Source organism: Mesocricetus auratus, unplaced genomic scaffold (assembly GCF_017639785.1).
Source record: "Mesocricetus auratus isolate SY011 unplaced genomic scaffold, BCM_Maur_2.0 Super-Scaffold_100054, whole genome shotgun sequence".
In the NCBI taxonomy this organism is placed as follows: domain Eukaryota; kingdom Metazoa; phylum Chordata; class Mammalia; order Rodentia; family Cricetidae; genus Mesocricetus; species Mesocricetus auratus.
In genome coordinates, this window is record NW_024429231.1 from 2063131 (window position 1) to 2080961 (window position 17831).

At 57.0% G+C, this 17831-nt stretch overlaps 1 protein-coding gene across 1 annotated transcript; it reads left to right on the forward strand.

The window, feature by feature from the left end:
- Nucleotides 1-4671: 4671 nt before the first annotated feature.
- On the forward strand, nucleotides 4672-17351 carry Slc17a7 (solute carrier family 17 member 7). Its single transcript, XM_013124290.3, has 12 exons — nucleotides 4672-4850; nucleotides 9550-9802; nucleotides 10623-10741; nucleotides 10991-11105; nucleotides 11182-11269; nucleotides 11409-11495; nucleotides 11577-11719; nucleotides 12524-12673; nucleotides 12796-12928; nucleotides 14342-14452; nucleotides 14764-14891; nucleotides 16084-17351. The coding sequence occupies exons 1-12, from the start codon at nucleotides 4789-4791 to the stop codon at nucleotides 16375-16377; spliced, it is 1683 nt and encodes a 560-aa protein (XP_012979744.1). The 5' UTR covers nucleotides 4672-4788; the 3' UTR covers nucleotides 16378-17351.
- Nucleotides 17352-17831: the final 480 nt, after the last annotated feature.

The following is a 17831-nucleotide window of genomic DNA, read 5'->3' on the forward strand; positions in this document are numbered from 1 at the left end:
CTGTCCCCTCTTGTGGGACACTCCCAGCACCCCTCACTTCTTTAGTGCTGAGGGTGCCCAGGGCCTCTAATGTCAAGCGTATGCGGGACGGGCGGCGGTGCACACCTTCAGGCCCAGCACTTGGGAGGCAGAGGCAGGCAGATCTCTGAATCTGAGGTCAGCCGGTGTACACAGTTCCAGAACAGCCAGGGCTACAGAGAAACCCTGGAAAAACAATGTCTGGCATACATTTGTTGTACCATTGAGTAACACTTCAGGTAACTGCCCCTCCCTTTATTTTTCTTTATTTTTCTCTTTTTTTTCTCTGATTAAAGAAAAAGCCTCATATAGCCCAGGCTGGTTTGAAGCAAAGCTGAGGATGACTTTGAACACACCGATCCTCCTGCCTCCCCTAAAGTGATGGGATTTTAGCTTGCACCACTACATTGGTTTATGTAGCTGGGGACCAAACCCAGAACTTCACACATGCTAGACAAGCTCTCCTGCAACTGAGGTACTTTTCCAAGCTCCACACCCATGCTGTAATGTCAGTTATATTGGTAAATTATTACGTGCTGTTTTATGATGTTGAAACCTGACCTTTTCTTTTGAGATTTATTTATTTTTACATTTATGACAGTTTTGTCTATATGTATTGTATGTGACCTCCTGTGGAGGTCAGAAGGTATTGATTGCATCCCCGGACCTGGAGTTACAGGTGGTTGTGAACCACCATGTGGGTGTTGGGAACCGAACCCTGGTTCCTCTGCAAGAGCCACAAGTGTTCTTTTTTTTTTTTGGTTTTTCGAGACAGGGTTTCTCTGTGGCTTTGGAGGTTGTCCTGGAACTCGCTTGGTAGTCCAGGCTGGTCTCGAACTCACAGAGATCCACCTGCCTCTGCCTCCCGAGTGCTGGGATTAAAGGAGTGCACCACCAACGCCAGGGCCCTGCCACAAGTGTTCTTAAACACTGACTCATCTCTCCAGTGCCAAAAGCTGACTCTTGAGAAAGGACAGGCCATTACCTTGTCTCAGATCCAAACACATTTATTTCAAATGTGCTCTGAGATTCCCTGTCCTGGGGCAGGCTGGCCCTGCAAAGGGAGAAAGAAGAATACATGCAGCTAAAGATATTTAAAACATCACTCCTGGCAGTCCAGATGATCTGATGGGTAAAGCCACTTGCTTCCGAGCCTGATGACTGGAGATCCATTCCAGGAACCACATGGTCGAGAGAACTGACTCCCCAAAATTGTCCTCCAACTTCCACAGGTGCCCTGTGGCATGCCTGCCCGAACACACACACACACACACACACACACACACACACACACACACCTGATTTATCTATGTGTCAGTGGTTTACCTGTATGTATGCTGTCTGGTACCTGCTGAATTCAAAAGGAGCCAGATCCTCCTCTTATGAGCCTTTGTAAGGGTGATTGGAACTGAACCTGGCTCCTCTTCAAATGCTCTTAACTACTAAAACATCTCTCCACCCCCAAATATATATGTGTGTGTGTGTGTGTGTGTGTGTGTGTGTGTAGTTTTTAGGTTTCCTTTGTTTGTTTTTTCAAGGCAGTATTTCTCTGTGTAGCTCTACCTATCCTGGAACTGTAGACCAGGCTGACCTTGAACACAGAGATAATATAATTCTGCCTCTGCCTCCCGAGGACTAGAATGAAAAGCCACCATTTCCAGGCATATATATGCGCCACTGCCTGACTTGATTTTTTCTTTTTTTTTGTTTTTCCAGACAGGGTGTCTGGTGGTGCATGCCTTTAATCCTCCTTGGGAGGCAGAACAGTGGGATCTCTAAGTTCAAAGCCAGTTTGGTCTACACATCGAGTTCCAGGAGAGGTAGAGCTACACAGAAAAATCCTGTGTCAAAAAATTACAACGGCCGGCCCATTGGTGGCGCACGCCTTTAATCTCAGCACTCAGGAGGCAGAGGCAGGAGGATCTCTGTGAGTTCGAGGCCAGCCTGGTCTACGAAATCAGTTCCAGAGCTGTTACACAGAGAAACTCTGTCTGGGGGGTGGGGGGGGAGTATATACAACTTCTGAGAAAAGTTGGTAAAGTCAGAAGTCTGTCTAGCACGTAGCCAAGCTTGGTGGGTACGCCTGCAGTAACATTCCTGAGAGGGTGAGGCAGGAGGATGACAGATTCCAGGCTAGTCTGTGCAATAGGAGATCCGTCCTGCCCTAGAATGCGGGCAAACAAACTGGAAAGTCCTGCCCACATGAGGGCGCAAGGAAGCCTTGGACTTTAGGGCTTCTTATAGCAAGGACAACCATAACTAGAAGCCGTTGGCAAGTAGAAACGTGGGGTGCAAAGGTCCCTGGGGTGTGTAGTCCAGACTGAGGTCCTCCCTGGGCAACCGAGGACTAGTTGCCAGGTCCTGAAAAAGCTTGAGGCTGGGTGCGTTCCTCCTTCCTCCGTCGCCATGGTGATGGTGCGGGCGCCGGCCCGGAGAATTGGCAGCGGCGGGGCCCCCTTCCCACACCCTCCTCCTCACCATCTGCTCCTCCCTCACACCTGGCCGGGAGCCGCGGACGCCTCCTCCGCACACAGTCGGTGACTCTACAGCCACCAGGTGGCGCGTGTGCGCGGCTCGCCGGCCTCCCTCCTCCCCCGGGACTCGACTGAGCTCTTCCGCGCCCGCCTGCCGCTCGATCGGCTTCTCTCGTCCCCTCCTGGGCCGCATCATGAAAATTTAATCCCAAATGCATTTGTGGCCCGACACGCGGGGGCAAGAGGCGGTGGGGAAACCAGCTCCCTGCTGAGGCCTGGAGCTGGGGGTGACCGGGAAAAGTGTTGGCCTGGCGGGCTTCAGGGTTTCAGAGCCACCGGAGAGCTGGGGTTCCCCACATAGTGTGGGACTGGAACGGGCGGGGACGGGTCCTGGGGCTGGAGTGGAAGTCACAACTGGGATAGACTTGGGGGGAGGAGACGGACTAAAGGGGAGGAGCCAGGCCCCAGATGGCAGGGACTAAAGGGGAGGAGCCAGGCCCCAGAAGGCAGAGACAGAATTTAGCATGTCCACAGGAGCAGAGGGACACATCTGGGGGGCGGGAGTAGAACTTAGAGGAGATCAGACTCAGCTGATGGGGCGCAGACTCAAAAGAGTGTCATAGAGCCGGGCGTTGGTGGCACACGCCTTTAATCCCAGCACTTGGGAGGCAGAGGCAGGTGGATCTCTGTGAGTTCGAGGCCAGCCTGGTCTACAAGAGCGAGTTCCAGGACAGCCTCCAAAGCCACAGACAAACCCTGTCTCAAAAAACCAAAAAACCAAAACCAAAAAAAAAAAAAAAAAAAAAAGAGTGTCATAGAGCCTGGGGATCTCCTAGGGTAGTGTGGAGGGAACCACCGGGCACCAAGGGCAGTGTGGTGGGCCTAGGTGTAGCGCAGAATTCCAAGGCGAGGGAAGAGAAGGATGGGGTGCGTGCCCATAAGTCCCGAGGAAAAGCAGAACTCAAGGGGAATAGTGGGATCTGAAACATACGGGAAAGCCAGTGTAGTCCAGGGACCTGTGTAGCTGCAGCAGGAGGATCATAAGTTCAAGGCCAGCCTGAGCTACAGAGTGAGGGCTGGAGGCTTGCCTAATGTGTGGGGATCTGGATCCAATTTCAAATATGACCAAAAAAACACAAAAAAACAAACACACACACACACAGGAAAGAAGGGGCCGGAGAGATATCTCTTTGGTAATTCCAGAGGTCCTGGGTTCTGTTCCCAGCACACACGTGGCGGCTCACAACTCCAGTTCCAGGGGATTAAATGCTATTTTTAGGTGTGCACGACCACTAGGCATGTAAGTAGTGCACAGATAGACATGTTGACAAAACACTCATATATAGAATCATCATCATCATCATCATTTGTTTGTTTTTCGAGACAGGGTTTCTCTGTGTAGCCCTGACTGTCCTGGAACTTGCGCTGTAGACCAGGCTGGTCTTGAACTCAGAGATTCATCTGCCTCTACCTACCAATTGCTGAGTGAACAGCGTGTGCCACCACGCCCAGTCTTAAAACAAAACAAAACAAAAAACCCAACTTATTTTATTTTGGTTTCTCTGTGTAGCCCTGGCTGTCCTCGAACTTGCTCTATAGACCAGGCTGGCCTCGTGCTCAGAGATCCGCCTGCCTCCATCTCCTGAGTGCTGGGATTAAAGGTGTGCGCCACCATCACTCACGTGTTTTTTGTTTGCTTATTTTGTTTTTTTGAGACAGGGTCTCTGCCTCCCCAAGTCGCGGCTCAAAAAAAATGTTTTTTCAAGGTAAAGAAAATAAGAAAGCCAAAGATCGGATGGGGAAATGAGCTCAGGAGTGCAGAGCTCTGGGAAGGAGGGACCCAGAGAGCATGGACCAGGCAGAGTAACTGGGGAACTGGATTGTAGCGAGGCACGAGATAATTCAGAGTTTAATCCCAGGGGCGTGGCCTTGAGATGGTCAGGTTGGGGGCTCTAGGCCGGGAGAACTGAAGGAGAGGAGGGTCTAGCCTGTAAGGCTTGGGGCCTAGCCGACTGGCCTAAAAGCCCCCAGGTAGGCGGGTGGAAGGAGGAAGGAGAGGGCGGGTCCTGTCTGCAAGGGGTGGGGCCTCGTTGGGTGGGCGTGAATGCCCCGCCCCGCCCCGCCCCCCGACGTTGAGTCCCGCTACAGCCCCGGGCAGCTGGCACTCTCAGCCTGGTTCCCCCCGAGCGGAGCTGCGGGGCCGGGCCGGGCCGGGGCGGACCCCGGGATCCCGGACGCGGCCGCCCGGGCCCGCGGGCGGGGGGATCGGTAGGGGACCCGCGTGGGCACAGCCACCATGGAGTTCCGGCAGGAGGAGTTTCGGAAGCTGGCGGGGCGCGCCCTGGGGAGGCTGCACCGGTGAGCCTGGTGGGGTTCCTGGGAGGGGAAGGGTGAGGACGCCCCCACTGCACCCGGAGCAGACGGACAGAGGGAGAAGAGACATGACATCCCGGCATGGTGCGGAAGGCCCACCCATCTGTTCAGGATTCTGTCCTGTGGATGCTGTTCTCCTAGCCAGCCTGGTCCATCATCTTTGCCCCTGCACCTATCTCACCGGGGCTTGCCTCTTTCTTTGAGATCGAGTATCCTCCCTCTTCTCTGACTCTCCACCTTTCCCCTGTCTTTTGACTTTAGGTCTCCTCTCTCTGGGTTCCTCCTCCCCCTATCTGTGGGTCTCAATCCCCTCACTAATGCCCATCGGTCCTGACTCTGCGCCCCTTGCGCTCCCCAGCCCTCCCTTCTCCCGGCCTCTGCTCTCCACTTTGATCTCTGCCTCTCCTGGAATCTCCCACCGTTCCCCGGCACTGCTATTTTCCCAATCTGGCTCTCTCCATCTATCCTCCTTCTCAGGTTCTGTCCCTAGAGGCGTTTAATCTGGAGCTAAAGCGGATTGGGGCTGTTGGTTCTTGTCCTTGAGGGGGGTTAAGCTGAGAGGAAAAAGCTGGGGTATCCCAGGTTCCAGGGCGGTGAGGGAGTTTCAGGCCACAAAACCAAATTAATCTTGGGGAGTAATATGGACTTCCCACGGGATCCAGGCTGGAACTGGGTGAGATATGCTCCCACCCAGAGCCGTGATTCCAGTGACCCCAGTGTCCCCTGAGGTAGCCTGGACACCTCCCAGCCTCTCACCCCCAACCCCAGCTCTGGCTCTAAGTCAGAGAAATTACTCAGCTCTTGAGAAGCCTAAAAATATCTGTCCACAGTGCGGGGAGGAGATGGCCTCGTGGGCATGGTGCCCTTAGACCCTGCTTCCTCCATCAGTGCCCTGGTCCATACATGGTCCCAGTCCATGCCACTGGGCCACCTGCGTCCAGTGTTAGCCTGGTAGTCCAGCTCGCCTCCTCCATCCAAAGTCCACCCCACCCTCTGGTAGCACGGGAGGGATAAGGTGGACAGAGGGAGGCAGGAGGGTGCCGTGGGGGGAGGGCAGCCGAGACAGCCTCACCTCTCTCTCCATTTTCCAATTCCCAGCCCCTCCCCACCCTTTTTTCTCGCCTCCTTTCACGAGTTTCTCAAAATACACCAGCGTGAAGTCAGGGGAGCAGCGGGAGAAAGACACGCCGGTGGAGGGGGCTGGAGGGAGTGATGGCAGGAGGGAGGTGTTCCTCCGGCCTCTCCCCGGCTCTCCATTCCCCTTCTGGGCCTTGCCTTCCCTCTCCAAACTCAGAGACCCCAGGAGAAGCAGCAGAAAACTGGGGAGGGGCAAGCTTTTATTTGCTCACAAAAATCCAGAATTCACTTTGACAGTGGGGGCATCCACGGCTGAGGAACATCATCATTGGAACGCAGGTCATTCTTCCCAAGCCTGGGACGAGAGCTAAGAGCCCACAGATGCTCCTGAAGGTGGAGATGAGTGATACTAGCTGGGGGTGGGGGCTTCTCTTGGACAGAGAAGAAGAGCCAGGAGACAGGGGTCTTGTTTCTTTCAGCCAAGTTCTGGGCAGGGCAATGCTGGGGGCCAGGAATGGACCACACCGAGTTGCTTTCCTTTGGTGTGACCTTGGACCTGTGACATCTGTTTTTGGAGTCTCAATTTCCTACTTCTATAATAAGAAGAAACCAGGCAGCTACCGAGGCATAGGATGAGGGAGTGGACAGGTATCTAGAGAGAGCAGTTGAGATCGGGGAAACTCCACCCTAAGGGACACGTTCCCTCACCAAGTCCTTGGCCTGGTTGGGGCTTCTCTATGACTCTTGTTATTTTGAGACAAGGTGTCCAGTAGCCCAGGCTGACCCTTGGGCTCCCGATCACCTGGCCTCCATCTCCGCAGTGCCGGGATTACAAGCACGCACCGCCTGGTCCCACCTGCTCCCGCAGTGATGGCTGTATTCTGCTCTTGTCTGATACTCAGAATCCCTGCTTGAACAGCTTGTCTTAGGTCTGCCATCCAACACAAACAACAAATATCAAAAGTCTGGGGCTGGACCCACACCTGCAGTTTCAGAGTCAGTCAGGTATCAGGAATCAGTGTCACAGGTAGGAAATGTGCTACGGAGGGGCGCACGCCCGGTTTGGTCGTTCTGGAAGCGTTCCTTCCCAGGTCTTGGACTCCCTCTTTCTCTTCCTTCCGTGGGCACTCTCTGCGCCATCTCTCTTTCTGTCCCCAAGCCCCTCTTTTATTTTTTTTGGGCAGGCTCTCATGCATCCCTGTCTATGTAGACCAGGCTGGCCTGGAACTCAGAGCTCTGTGACTAAAGGCGAGCGCCACCATGTGGCTTGAGTTGTTGAGACAAAGTCTGGTAAAGCAGGCTGGCTTCAGCTACGTAGCCAAGGATGGCCCTGAGCTCCTGATCCCCCTGCTTCTGCCTCTAAGTGTTGCAGTTACAGATGTGTTCTGATATGCCTGGTGTGCAGTGCTGAGGGTAGAGACCTTCCTACACGCGCGGCAAACACTGCAGACGGGGCTGCGTCCTGCTCTCCTTGTCTCTGTCGCCCAGGCTGGTCTTCACTTCACGACAGTCCTCCTGCCTCAGCCTAAAGAGTGCTGGGGTTGCAGGTGTGAACTGCCATGCTGGTCTCCGCCCCACCCCTTGCCCACTCCCCCGCCTCCTCAAGTCTCGGGATGGGGCTGTGGCGTGTTCTTTGGTCCCCCTTCCCCCCAGCCCGTCTGGCTGTTCTCTCCTCCCCCGTCCCTGTCTCCCTCGCCTCCATCTGTTCTCACCCCTTCCTGGGATCCGGCCTGATGCCCTGGTTGCTTACCCGCCTCAGAGGGCCACGGTGAACTCAGTATCCCCGCACTTCAGGCGCCTCACCCGCCTCAGATGGCTTGTCCTCCAAGTCTCCTCATCTCTCCATTTCAATATCAGGCTCTGACCTCCTCACCCCACCTCTGTGTCTCTTACTTGAATGTCAGTCAGTCCCTATTCTCTCCCTGAGCCTCTGTCTGTCTTTCTCTAGTTCTCTGACCCTCTCTCCTCCTTGTCTCTAGGTCTCTGTCATCTCCCCGCTCTAGTTTCTTACTCTCTGGACCACTCTATCCTTTGGTTCCTCTCTCTGTCTCTCTGTCTGTCTCTCTCTCTCTCTGTCTTTCTGTCTGTCTCTGTCTCTCTCTCTGTCTGTCTCTCTCTCTGTCTCTGTCTCTGTCTGTCTCTCTCTCTGTCTGTCTCTCTGTCTTTGTCTCTCTCTCTGTCTGTGTCTCTCTCTGTCTTTCTGTCTGTCTCTGTCTCTCTCTGTCTGTCTCTCTCTCTGTCTCTGTCTCTCTCTGTCTGTCTCTCTCTCTGTCTGTCTCTCTGTCACTGTCTCTCTCTCTGTCTCTGTCTCTCTCTGTCTCTCTCTCTCTCTGTCTGTCTCTCTCTCTGTCTGTCTCTCTGTCACTGTCTCTCTCTCTGTGTCTGTCTCTCAGTCTCTCTCTCTGTCTCTGTCCCTCTCTGTCTGTCTCTGTCTCTCTCTCTGTCTCTGTCTCTCTGTCTCTGTCTGTCTCTCTCTCTGTGTTTCTGTCTGTCTGTCTCTCTGTCACTGTCTCTCAGTCTCTCTCTGTCTGTCTCTCTCTGTCTGTCACTGTCTCTCTCTCTGTGTGTCTCTGTCTGTCTGTCTGTCTGTCTCTCTCTCAGTCTCCAGCCTTTCACTAGCCCCTCCCCCAGTCTCAGGCTGGTCCTCTATCCCCCCCCCCCATGCTTCTGTCCCGTAGCTCTTTGTCTGTCCACTCAGCCGTCTCCCACCTCTCTGGTCTCTCCTCCCCGTCTCCAGGTCAGGCCCCCTGCCTCCAGCAGCCTCTCTCTGGCTGGGAGACAGCCCCTCCATGAGCCCTATCCATCATCACAGACTCAATCCTGGATGCAGATCGGGCGGAGGCGAGAGTCACGCTGGGGAGTGAATGCGCCAATCTCCCTACCAGGGCCATCTGTCCCTTGCCAGGACACCAGTCCTCACTTCCCCAGGCTGACAGTCTGAACCCCAGATTCCCCAGGGGGCCCAAGCCGGACTGCTGGACTTCACCCCTGAGGAACTCCCCAAACCCACATGTGTGGGAATGGGCTGCAGCCCCACAGCTGGGGCCTAGAAGCAGGGCCGGGCAAGCACCGGGCAGGGGGAGGGGCTGTAAATATATCCACGGCGCTGGGAAGCATCTGCTCTGTTGACACCTTTGCCCAGGCCTCTCCTTTGTACCTTTGCTGACTCAAATAGACTCGGATCTGCGTCTGCGGAGGGGGCAGGGGACCAACTTGGAGCTCGTGTTGGGGGCTTGCGGGCACCTGCGCTTTGATTCCAAAGGGTAGTGTAGAGTCTATAACTCCTTGGCGGAGAGACAGGGCTGGGGAGGTGACTGAAGATCTTGACCCGAGAGTCGAATCGAGGCAGGAGACAGCTGGTGGTGACCTAGACTCTTGGGACCCGAAGGAATTCCGACTCAGGATTCTGGGTCTGACAAGAGATGTGGTTTTTGCCATGCACTCCTGTGTCACAGGGAGGAGACAGCCTGAGTTCCTGGAGGGAAAGTCAGGTCCAGAGACGCCTGCATCCTAGTGAGGGCAGCAGAGCAAGGTTAAGCCGGGATCCCCTGCGTCTCTGGGAGGAGGGGCCTGGACTGCTGAGTCTTTGCTTCCCGACGCCCTGCAGGTTCCTGGAGAAGCGTCAGGAAGGCGCGGAGACGCTGGAGCTGAGCGCCGATGGGCGCCCGGTGACCACGCACACGCGGGACCCGCCGGTGGTGGACTGCACCTGCTTCGGCCTCCCTCGCCGCTATATCATTGCCATCATGAGCGGTCTGGGTTTCTGCATCAGTTTCGGCATCCGCTGCAACCTGGGCGTGGCCATCGTGTCCATGGTCAACAACAGCACGACCCACCGCGGGGGCCACGTGGTGGTGCAGGTAGCTGCTCTAGCGAGCCCTGCTCACGGCCCGTGACGTCATTCGTGGCCAGGTCACACTCCTTCCCAGCTATAATCCTGTGGCCCCCCTACAGATCTGACCTTACTCCCTGTCCCCGCCTTCCTAAATCCTGCCCGGATAGAAAGCTCCACCCCTTTCCATCCCAGATTAGGAAACGTCACACCGGGATTAGGTTTGATTCTCATTACCTCAGTCCATTTTGGACCTTGTGGCCAGTTCTCCTCCAGCCGTGTCCCCTGTTTATGTTCCTGGGTGACATTTAAACAATTTCACTCCTATCTCAAGCTCCTTTCCAAAGTTGTCTCCGCCTTTGTCCACCTGATTAGTTCTGACCCACACCTAAAGCTTCCTCCACACTCAGATTTACACTGTTTTAACTTGGGTACTATAGAAGTCACGCTCATGATTGGGAACAGAAAAAAAAAAAAACCTTAGTTTGCTCTGTAGTTTACCTGAAGCCCCATCCTTTGCTCCCATGTAATAAGGAATGCCCCTAATTAGTTGCTTCTTGGCCCTGCCTAGACCCCATACAGGTCTGTCACCAAACAGGAGGCAGTCGTCCCCACTCCTGGGGGTGTTCAGGGAGGGAATTCTGAGGTGAGCAAGCAAACACTAGGCTTCTAGCAGCCGCGCTTATAGCTGAAGAGGTAGGCAACGTAGAGGGCGGAGCTGCAGTGAGCTCTGATTTGGGCTGGGGCGGATCTCGTCGGTGACTGTCTGAGGACTAAGTCTGTGGCTGCCGATTGGTGGAGGGTCGAGTCTGGAGGGCGGCTACTTTGATGTGTATTTTGACCCACAGAAAGCCCAGTTCAACTGGGATCCAGAGACTGTCGGCCTCATACACGGCTCCTTTTTCTGGGGCTACATTGTCACTCAGATTCCTGGAGGGTTTATCTGCCAGAAATTCGCAGCCAACAGGTACAGTGTGGAGTGTCCAGGCGGCAGACCTTCAGCCATGCACGTGGGGTTAGAGGGTGTAGCCCGGGGTTTGGCTCCAGCAAATTGGGAGGGTCCTTGTTTGAGGGCATATCTTAAAGGTGGCCTTGAGTTCTGTTGCGGGCAGGAAGGGCACAATCCCAGGGCTGGCGGGAGGGCTGGGTGGCTAGGACCACGAGACTAGCTCACTGCGTCTGCCCTGTCTGGGCTCTCTTCCTGCCTTCTCCACAGGGTCTTTGGCTTTGCCATCGTGGCTACCTCTACCCTAAATATGTTGATCCCCTCAGCAGCCCGTGTCCACTATGGCTGTGTCATTTTCGTGAGGATCCTGCAGGGACTGGTGGAGGTAAAGCCTGCCCCATGAGCCCCGTTCCCCTCTCTGACCTGGCCTCTTCTCTTTGACCTCGGTGCTCCCTCCCTAGGGGGTCACGTACCCTGCCTGCCACGGCATCTGGAGCAAATGGGCTCCTCCCTTAGAACGGAGTCGGCTGGCGACGACAGCCTTTTGTGGTGAGATGAAGGGGCTGGCCCCTGTGTGTGTGAGTGGCTGAGCTGCGATCTCAGATGAGGCTGGCACGTCCCAGGGCTGAGGGGCTGCTCTCCTGGACCTAGGGAAGACAGGCCAGCTCTCTGCCCCTTGTCTCCTCAGGTTCCTACGCTGGGGCAGTGGTTGCCATGCCCCTGGCTGGGGTGCTGGTGCAGTATTCGGGATGGAGCTCTGTCTTCTATGTCTATGGTGAGGGACTTGAATGCGTGGTTCTGGGTGGCACTGGGGGTGAGTGAGGCCGATGTCATCCTTCTCCCCTCCCCCCCCCAGGCAGCTTTGGGATCTTTTGGTACCTGTTCTGGTTGCTCGTCTCCTACGAGTCCCCCGCACTGCACCCTAGCATCTCAGAAGAGGAGCGCAAATACATCGAGGATGCCATTGGAGAGAGCGCCAAGCTCATGAACCCTCTCACGGTTGGTCGGTCGCGGTGCTCCGGGGCTGGGTGGGGTGGAGAGGAGACAGGACTGCCCAGCACAAGGCTGGGGCTGAGCGGGGCGTGGTGATGCAGGCCTGCCGTCCCAGCTACTGGAGGCGCTGGGGCAGGAGGAGGATTGCAAGGAGGTCAGGCAGTAAAGCGAGTTCAAGACCAGGCTAGGAAACATAGTGAAGCTTGTTTCAAAAGTGAAAAGTGGGTTAGAGGTATAGCTCAATGGTAGGTCATTGGCCTGGAATCCCCAGTGAGGGGCTGGGGTGATTCCATAGAGTGCTTGCCTAGCATGAGGTTGTGGGTCTTATTCCCACTACTGAAAACAATGGAAGAGAAAAAGAAAAGGAAAACGGCCGGGCTAGATTGCGATTAGGCTGGATGGAGCTCAGGATGACAGGTACTGGACACAGAGTGGTACACGGTGGCCCTAACCCTGAGCTAGAGCCAGGGATGAGGTTAAAAGCAGCAGGGGGTTACAATTTGAGATTTTGCTAGATATTGCTGTGGGTATGGCTAAACTTTGTGGGGGTGATTGAAGAGACATTTTACGGGGCTCACCTTTATGGGTTATCATGGACAGCAGCATCTGAACCTCTCTGGAGTCAGGACATCCTGCAACCTTGCAATGCAACCTTAAAGCTGGGTTTTTAGAACTCCTAAGTCCCCAGGAGTAAAGACGTGGTCCATGCTGGAGGCTTCGTGAGCTACGGTGGGGTCCCTGAGGGACATGAAGTTCCAAGCCCTGCTACCTGTCCTAGCACGGTCTCCCCTCCCCTCCCCTCCCCCACAGAAGTTTAACACGCCCTGGAGGCGCTTCTTCACATCCATGCCAGTCTACGCCATCATCGTGGCCAACTTCTGCCGCAGCTGGACCTTCTACCTGCTCCTCATTTCCCAGCCCGCCTACTTTGAAGAAGTGTTCGGCTTTGAGATCAGCAAGGTTGGGATGCAGGAGGAGGGGACTCGGGGGAGAGGAGAGGGTACCTGCGTCCCTAGGCAGGGCTGGAGGAGGAGGCTGTAGTCGCCCAGAGGGAGTGGCTGCCCGTTGGCCTGTCCTCACAGGTGGGCCTGGTGTCGGCGCTGCCTCACCTCGTCATGACCATCATCGTGCCCATCGGAGGCCAGATCGCCGACTTCCTGCGCAGCCGACGCATAATGTCCACCACCAATGTGCGAAAGCTGATGAACTGTGGCGGTGAGTGGGCGAGGCCGAGGCGGAGCAGAGGGGCGGGGCTGATGGGCAGGGTGGAGGCCGAGGCGGAGCAGAGGGGCGGGGCTGATGGGCAGGGTGGAGGCTCAGGCGGAGCAGAGGGGCGGGGCTGATGGGCAGGGTGGAGGCCCAGGCGGAGCGAAGGGGCGGGGCTGATGGGCAGGGTGGAGGCCCAGGCGGAGCGGAGGGGCGGGGCTGATGGGCAGGGTGGAGGCTCAGGCGGAGCAGAGGGGCGGGGCTGATGGGCAGGGTGGAGGCTCAGGCGGAGCAGAGGGGCGGGGCTGATGAGCAGGGTGGAGGCCGAGGCGGAGCGGAGGGGCGGGGCTGATGAGCAGGGTGGAGGCCGAGGCGGAGCGGAGGGGCGGGGCTGATGAGCAGGGTGGAGGCTCAGGCGGAGCGGAGGGGCAGGGCTGATGTGGAGGCCCAGGCGGAGCGGAGGGGCGGGGCTGATGAGCAGGGTGGAGGCCGAGGCGGAGCGGAGGGGCGGGGCTGATGGGCAGGGTGGAGGCCCAGGTGGAGCGGAGGGGCGGGGCTGATGGGCAGGGTGGAGGTGGGGATACAGGGTGTGCCTGACCTGACCCCACCAGGGGGGGCAAGGGCAGTGTGCAACACTTTCAGGAAGTTAGGTTTGAAGACCACCATGTGGAAAGGCAGACGGACGAGTACAGCCCCAGGTGGGGTAGAGAGGACACTAAACTGGGAGGGGGCCTCCATGAGGCTGGGTAGAACCAGACTTAAACTAGTCTTGCCAGGTGGTAGAGCACGCATCCCAGCACTCGGGAGGCGGAGGCAGGAGGATCTCTGAGTTGGAGGCCAGCCTGGTCTACAGAGCGAGTTTCAGGACAGCCAGGGCTACACAGAGAAACCCTGTCTCAAAAAACAAAAAACAAAACAAAAAACCCCAAACAACAACAAAAAGCCCAGTCTGGGAGCTGGGGTGGAGGGGAGCAGGGGTAGCTATGGACGGGGATCATCTGAGACCTATATAACCCTAAAACCCCAGATGGTCATTGCTGGGCTTTGGGGAGACAGGTCGTGCGTGGGTGGGGACTAGGGACTCCAGACCGAGAGGGGACCTAGCTGGTGGTTGGGAGTGGGGTGGGGGTGTGACTGGGGTTCCAGGCTTGCTTATGTGGTAGGGACATAGAAGTGAGCTCGAAGGTTCAGAGACGGGGAGTTGGGTCTTGCAGAGCTGCCCCAGTCAGAAGACAGGACCACAGTGGGTCCTTTTAAGGCTGAGTGGCCCAAGGACACAGATGGGGCTGGGTCTTGGAGGTGGGGTCTGCTCTGGTTTGGCGGGACTGGAATCAGGTCTTCTGCAGGTCAGAGGGGGCCGGGATGCGGCAGGGTGGCCGGTGGGTGGGGTCACAGGGACTCGGGAGACACGGCCCTTTGCAGGCTTCGGGATGGAAGCCACGCTGTTGCTGGTGGTCGGATACTCACACTCCAAAGGGGTGGCCATCTCCTTCCTGGTCCTGGCTGTGGGCTTCAGCGGCTTTGCCATCTCTGGTGAGAACCCCGATGGGTAGCTGGGGGGGACTGGAGTCAGCTGAGGCCCTGAAATGGGCGTCTCAGGAGCCAGGGAGACGTCGTGGCAGTGAGGATCTGCCACTCCTTCAGAGGCCCTGAATTTGGTTCCCAGCCTGCCCAACTGCCAGGAGTGGACCCCTCTGGCCCCCGCACCCACACACCGTACCCTCACACAGACACACACATTCACAGATTGTCTTAAATGAGTGCCTCAGAAGAGCACAGGATGGGTGGGCGTGACACTGCAGTGAGGATTTGGTGTGACAGCTGCTGACTTGAAACCCCACCAGGGTTTAACGTGAACCACTTGGACATTGCCCCTCGATACGCCAGCATCTTGATGGGCATCTCCAATGGCGTGGGCACGCTGTCTGGGATGGTGTGTCCCATCATCGTGGGTGCCATGACCAAGCACAAGGTTGGTACAGCCCTCCCATTGATGCCCGGAACCTTCTGGTACCCAGCCTTCCTCCTCTTTTATTTATTTCCTGCCTGCCTTCCTTTCTTCTCTGTCTGTCTGTCTCTCTTACCTTCTTTCTTTCTTTCTTTCTTTCTTTTTTTTGGTTTTTCGAGACAGGGTTTCTCTGTGGCTTTGGAGGCTGCCCTGGAACTCTCTCTGTAGACCAGGCTGGCCTCGAACTCACAGAGATCTGCCTGCCTCTGCCTCCCGAGTGCTGGGATTAAAGGCGTGCACCACCAACGCCCGGCCTTTCTTTCTTTTTTTAAGAGAGGGTTTCTCTGTGTAGCTCCGGCTGTTCTGGAACTCAATCTGTAGACCAGGCTGACCTCAGAGATTTTCTTTTATTTCTAAAATATCCATTTTTATTAGCTTTTCTGGTAACGAAGCGTGCGTGAGCTATTTTGTGCTCTGGGATGTATGTTGGTTAACTCTTCCCACCGTATGGGTCCCGGGTGGAATTCAGGTCATCAGGGTTGGCAGACCTCTTCCTGCTGAGTCATCTCACCAACCCTATTGTTTCTTTTTATTTATTTATTTATTTTGATCAGAGTCTCACTATGTGGCCCTGGCTGGTCTGGAACTCTGTGTAGACCATGCAGGCCTCGAGCTCATAGAGACCCACCTGCCTCTGCTTCTTGAGTGGGGATGAAAGGCGTGCGCCACCACGCCTGGCCTCCCTTTATTTTAATTGTGTGTTGGTGAGCGTGACTGCTGTGTCCACAGAGGGCATCTGACTCCGTGGAATTACAGGCCGTTGCGAGCTGCCTAATGCGGGCACTGGGAATTGAACTTGGGTCTTCTGTAAAAGCAGTAAGCCCTCTTACCCTCTGAGCTATCTTTTCAGCCCGTGGATATATGTTTTTGTTTGTTTTTTTGAGACGGGGTTTCTCTGCATTGTTTTGGAGGCTGTCCTGGCACTCGCTCTGTAGACCAGGCTGGCCTCGAACTCACAGAGATGCGCCTGCCCCTGCCTCCCGAGTGCTGGGATTAAAGGCGTGCGCCACCCAGGCCCAGCCGGATATCCGTATTTTTAAAGACAGGGCCTCCTCAGCCCACGCTGGCCATCCTCCTGTGTCGGGCTGCAGAGTTCCTGAGATGGCAGGTGTGCGCCCCTCCCTCTGTGACCCCTGCCGCGTTGTCTGCCCCCCAGACTCGGGAGGAGTGGCAGTACGTGTTTCTCATCGCCTCCCTGGTGCACTATGGGGGCGTCATCTTCTACGGGGTCTTCGCTTCGGGGGAGAAGCAGCCGTGGGCGGAGCCGGAGGAGCTGAGCGAGGAGAAGTGTGGCTTCGTGGGCCACGACCAGCTGGCCGGCAGCGACGAAAGCGAGGCGGAGGACGAGGCCGAGCCCCCGGGAGCGCCCCCCGCGCCCCCGCCCTCCTACGGCGCCACGCACAGCACAGTGCAGCCCCCCAGGCCCCCGCCCCCGGCCCGGGGCTACTGACCACGTGCCTCCCGCGGATTGGCAGTTTCCAGACCTCCGCTCAGGACCCGCCGGCCGAGCGGCGGCGGGGAGGGATCCCCTCCTCTGGGCCCTGCCCGGGGCCTAGGATGCGAGTCTCCCCCGTTCCCGTGCTGTCAGCCGACCTCCCTCCTCATCTGCCTCCCCAGGGGCGAGCCTGCTCACCGGCAGTTTCAAGGCCTCTCCGCTTGTCCCCCCGAGTGGTTTCCAGTCTCTCCTTTCAGGGCTTTATTTGGACGGTCAACCCCTTTCTCTCTCGTGGTTTTGAGGTTCCACCCCTCTCCGTAGGACCCCAGGGATTCTCAGGCCACCCCAAGATTATTCAGCTGGTCCCCGACCCAGAGAAACTCGTGGTTGTCATCTGTTAGTTCCAAGGCTCCCCTGGTCATTCTGCAGTTCCCAAGTTGGTTCGGCCAACCACCAACCCCGCCATTCCAGGGACTGATTCTCACCAGCGTTTCTGAGGGGAAATGGCGGTTTCAAGCGTCCCCGCTGCTTACGTCCCTCCCGTCCTCGCCGGCACACTCGCCGGGCCTGTCCTTGCCCCTAGCTTAGCACAGTGCCCAGGGAAATGGCCCAAGTGGCTCGGCTCGCCCCGTGCTCTTTCTGACTCGGTCTGAGCAGCGGCTGCTCAGGTCCACTGGCTCTGGCTTCCCGCGGTGGTTTCAGGGCCTCCCGCCCCGTCCTGGCGCTTTATTCTCCTGGGTAGATCCGGCTGCCACCAGTTTCTCAGTGTGTCCCCTCGGGGGCTAAATTACCCCAAATGCGGGGTGCTTCCCTCACTGACACCCCTCTTTCAATGTAGAGATCTGGGGAGGTGTGCGAGGAGGAGGACGCCCAGGAAGGGAGCAGGCGGGAGGAAGGGGCTGTCCCTGGGGCAGGGGCGTGTCTTTGTGTCTGTCTGTGACAGTGAACCCCGCTCTGCCCACCCCACGCCCAATAAACGCTCTGGTGTACATGGTAGGTTGTCAGCTGATGCGGCCCGGGCCCCAGCCTCCTCCCTCAGACCCAGCCTCCTCCCTCAGACCCAGCCTCCTCCCTCAGACCCAGCCTCCTCCCTCAGACCCCAGCCTCCTCCCTCAGACCCCAGCCTCCTCCCTCAGACCCAGCCTCCTCCCTCAGACCCAGCCTCCTCCATCAGACCCAGGAGTGCAGACCCCAGCCTCCTCCCTCAGACCCAGGAGTCAGACCCCAGCCTCCTCCCTCAGACCCCAGCCTCCTCCCTCAGACCCAGGGCTCCAGGCCCAGCCTCCTCCCTCAGATCTAGGAGTGCAGACCCCAGCCTCCTCCCTCAGACCCCAGCCTCCTCCCTCAGACCCCAGCCTCCTCCCTCAGACCCAGCCTCCTCCCTCAGACCCCAGCCTCCTCCCTCAGACCCCAGCCTCCTCCCTCAGACCCAGCCTCCTCCCTCAGACCCCAGCCTCCTCCCTCAGACC

Excerpts from the sequence above, each read along its gene's own strand:
- Slc17a7 (XM_013124290.3), top strand. The coding sequence starts at position 4,789 with ATGGAGTTCCGGCAGGAGGAGTTTCGGAAGCTGGCGGGGCGCGCCCTG. Across the intron at positions 4,851-9,549 it reads GCCCTGGGGAGGCTGCACCG|GTTCCTGGAGAAGCGTCAGG; the intron begins GTGAGCCTGGTG and ends GACGCCCTGCAG. Across the intron at positions 14,453-14,763 it reads CAGCGGCTTTGCCATCTCTG|GGTTTAACGTGAACCACTTG; the intron begins GTGAGAACCCCG and ends AAACCCCACCAG.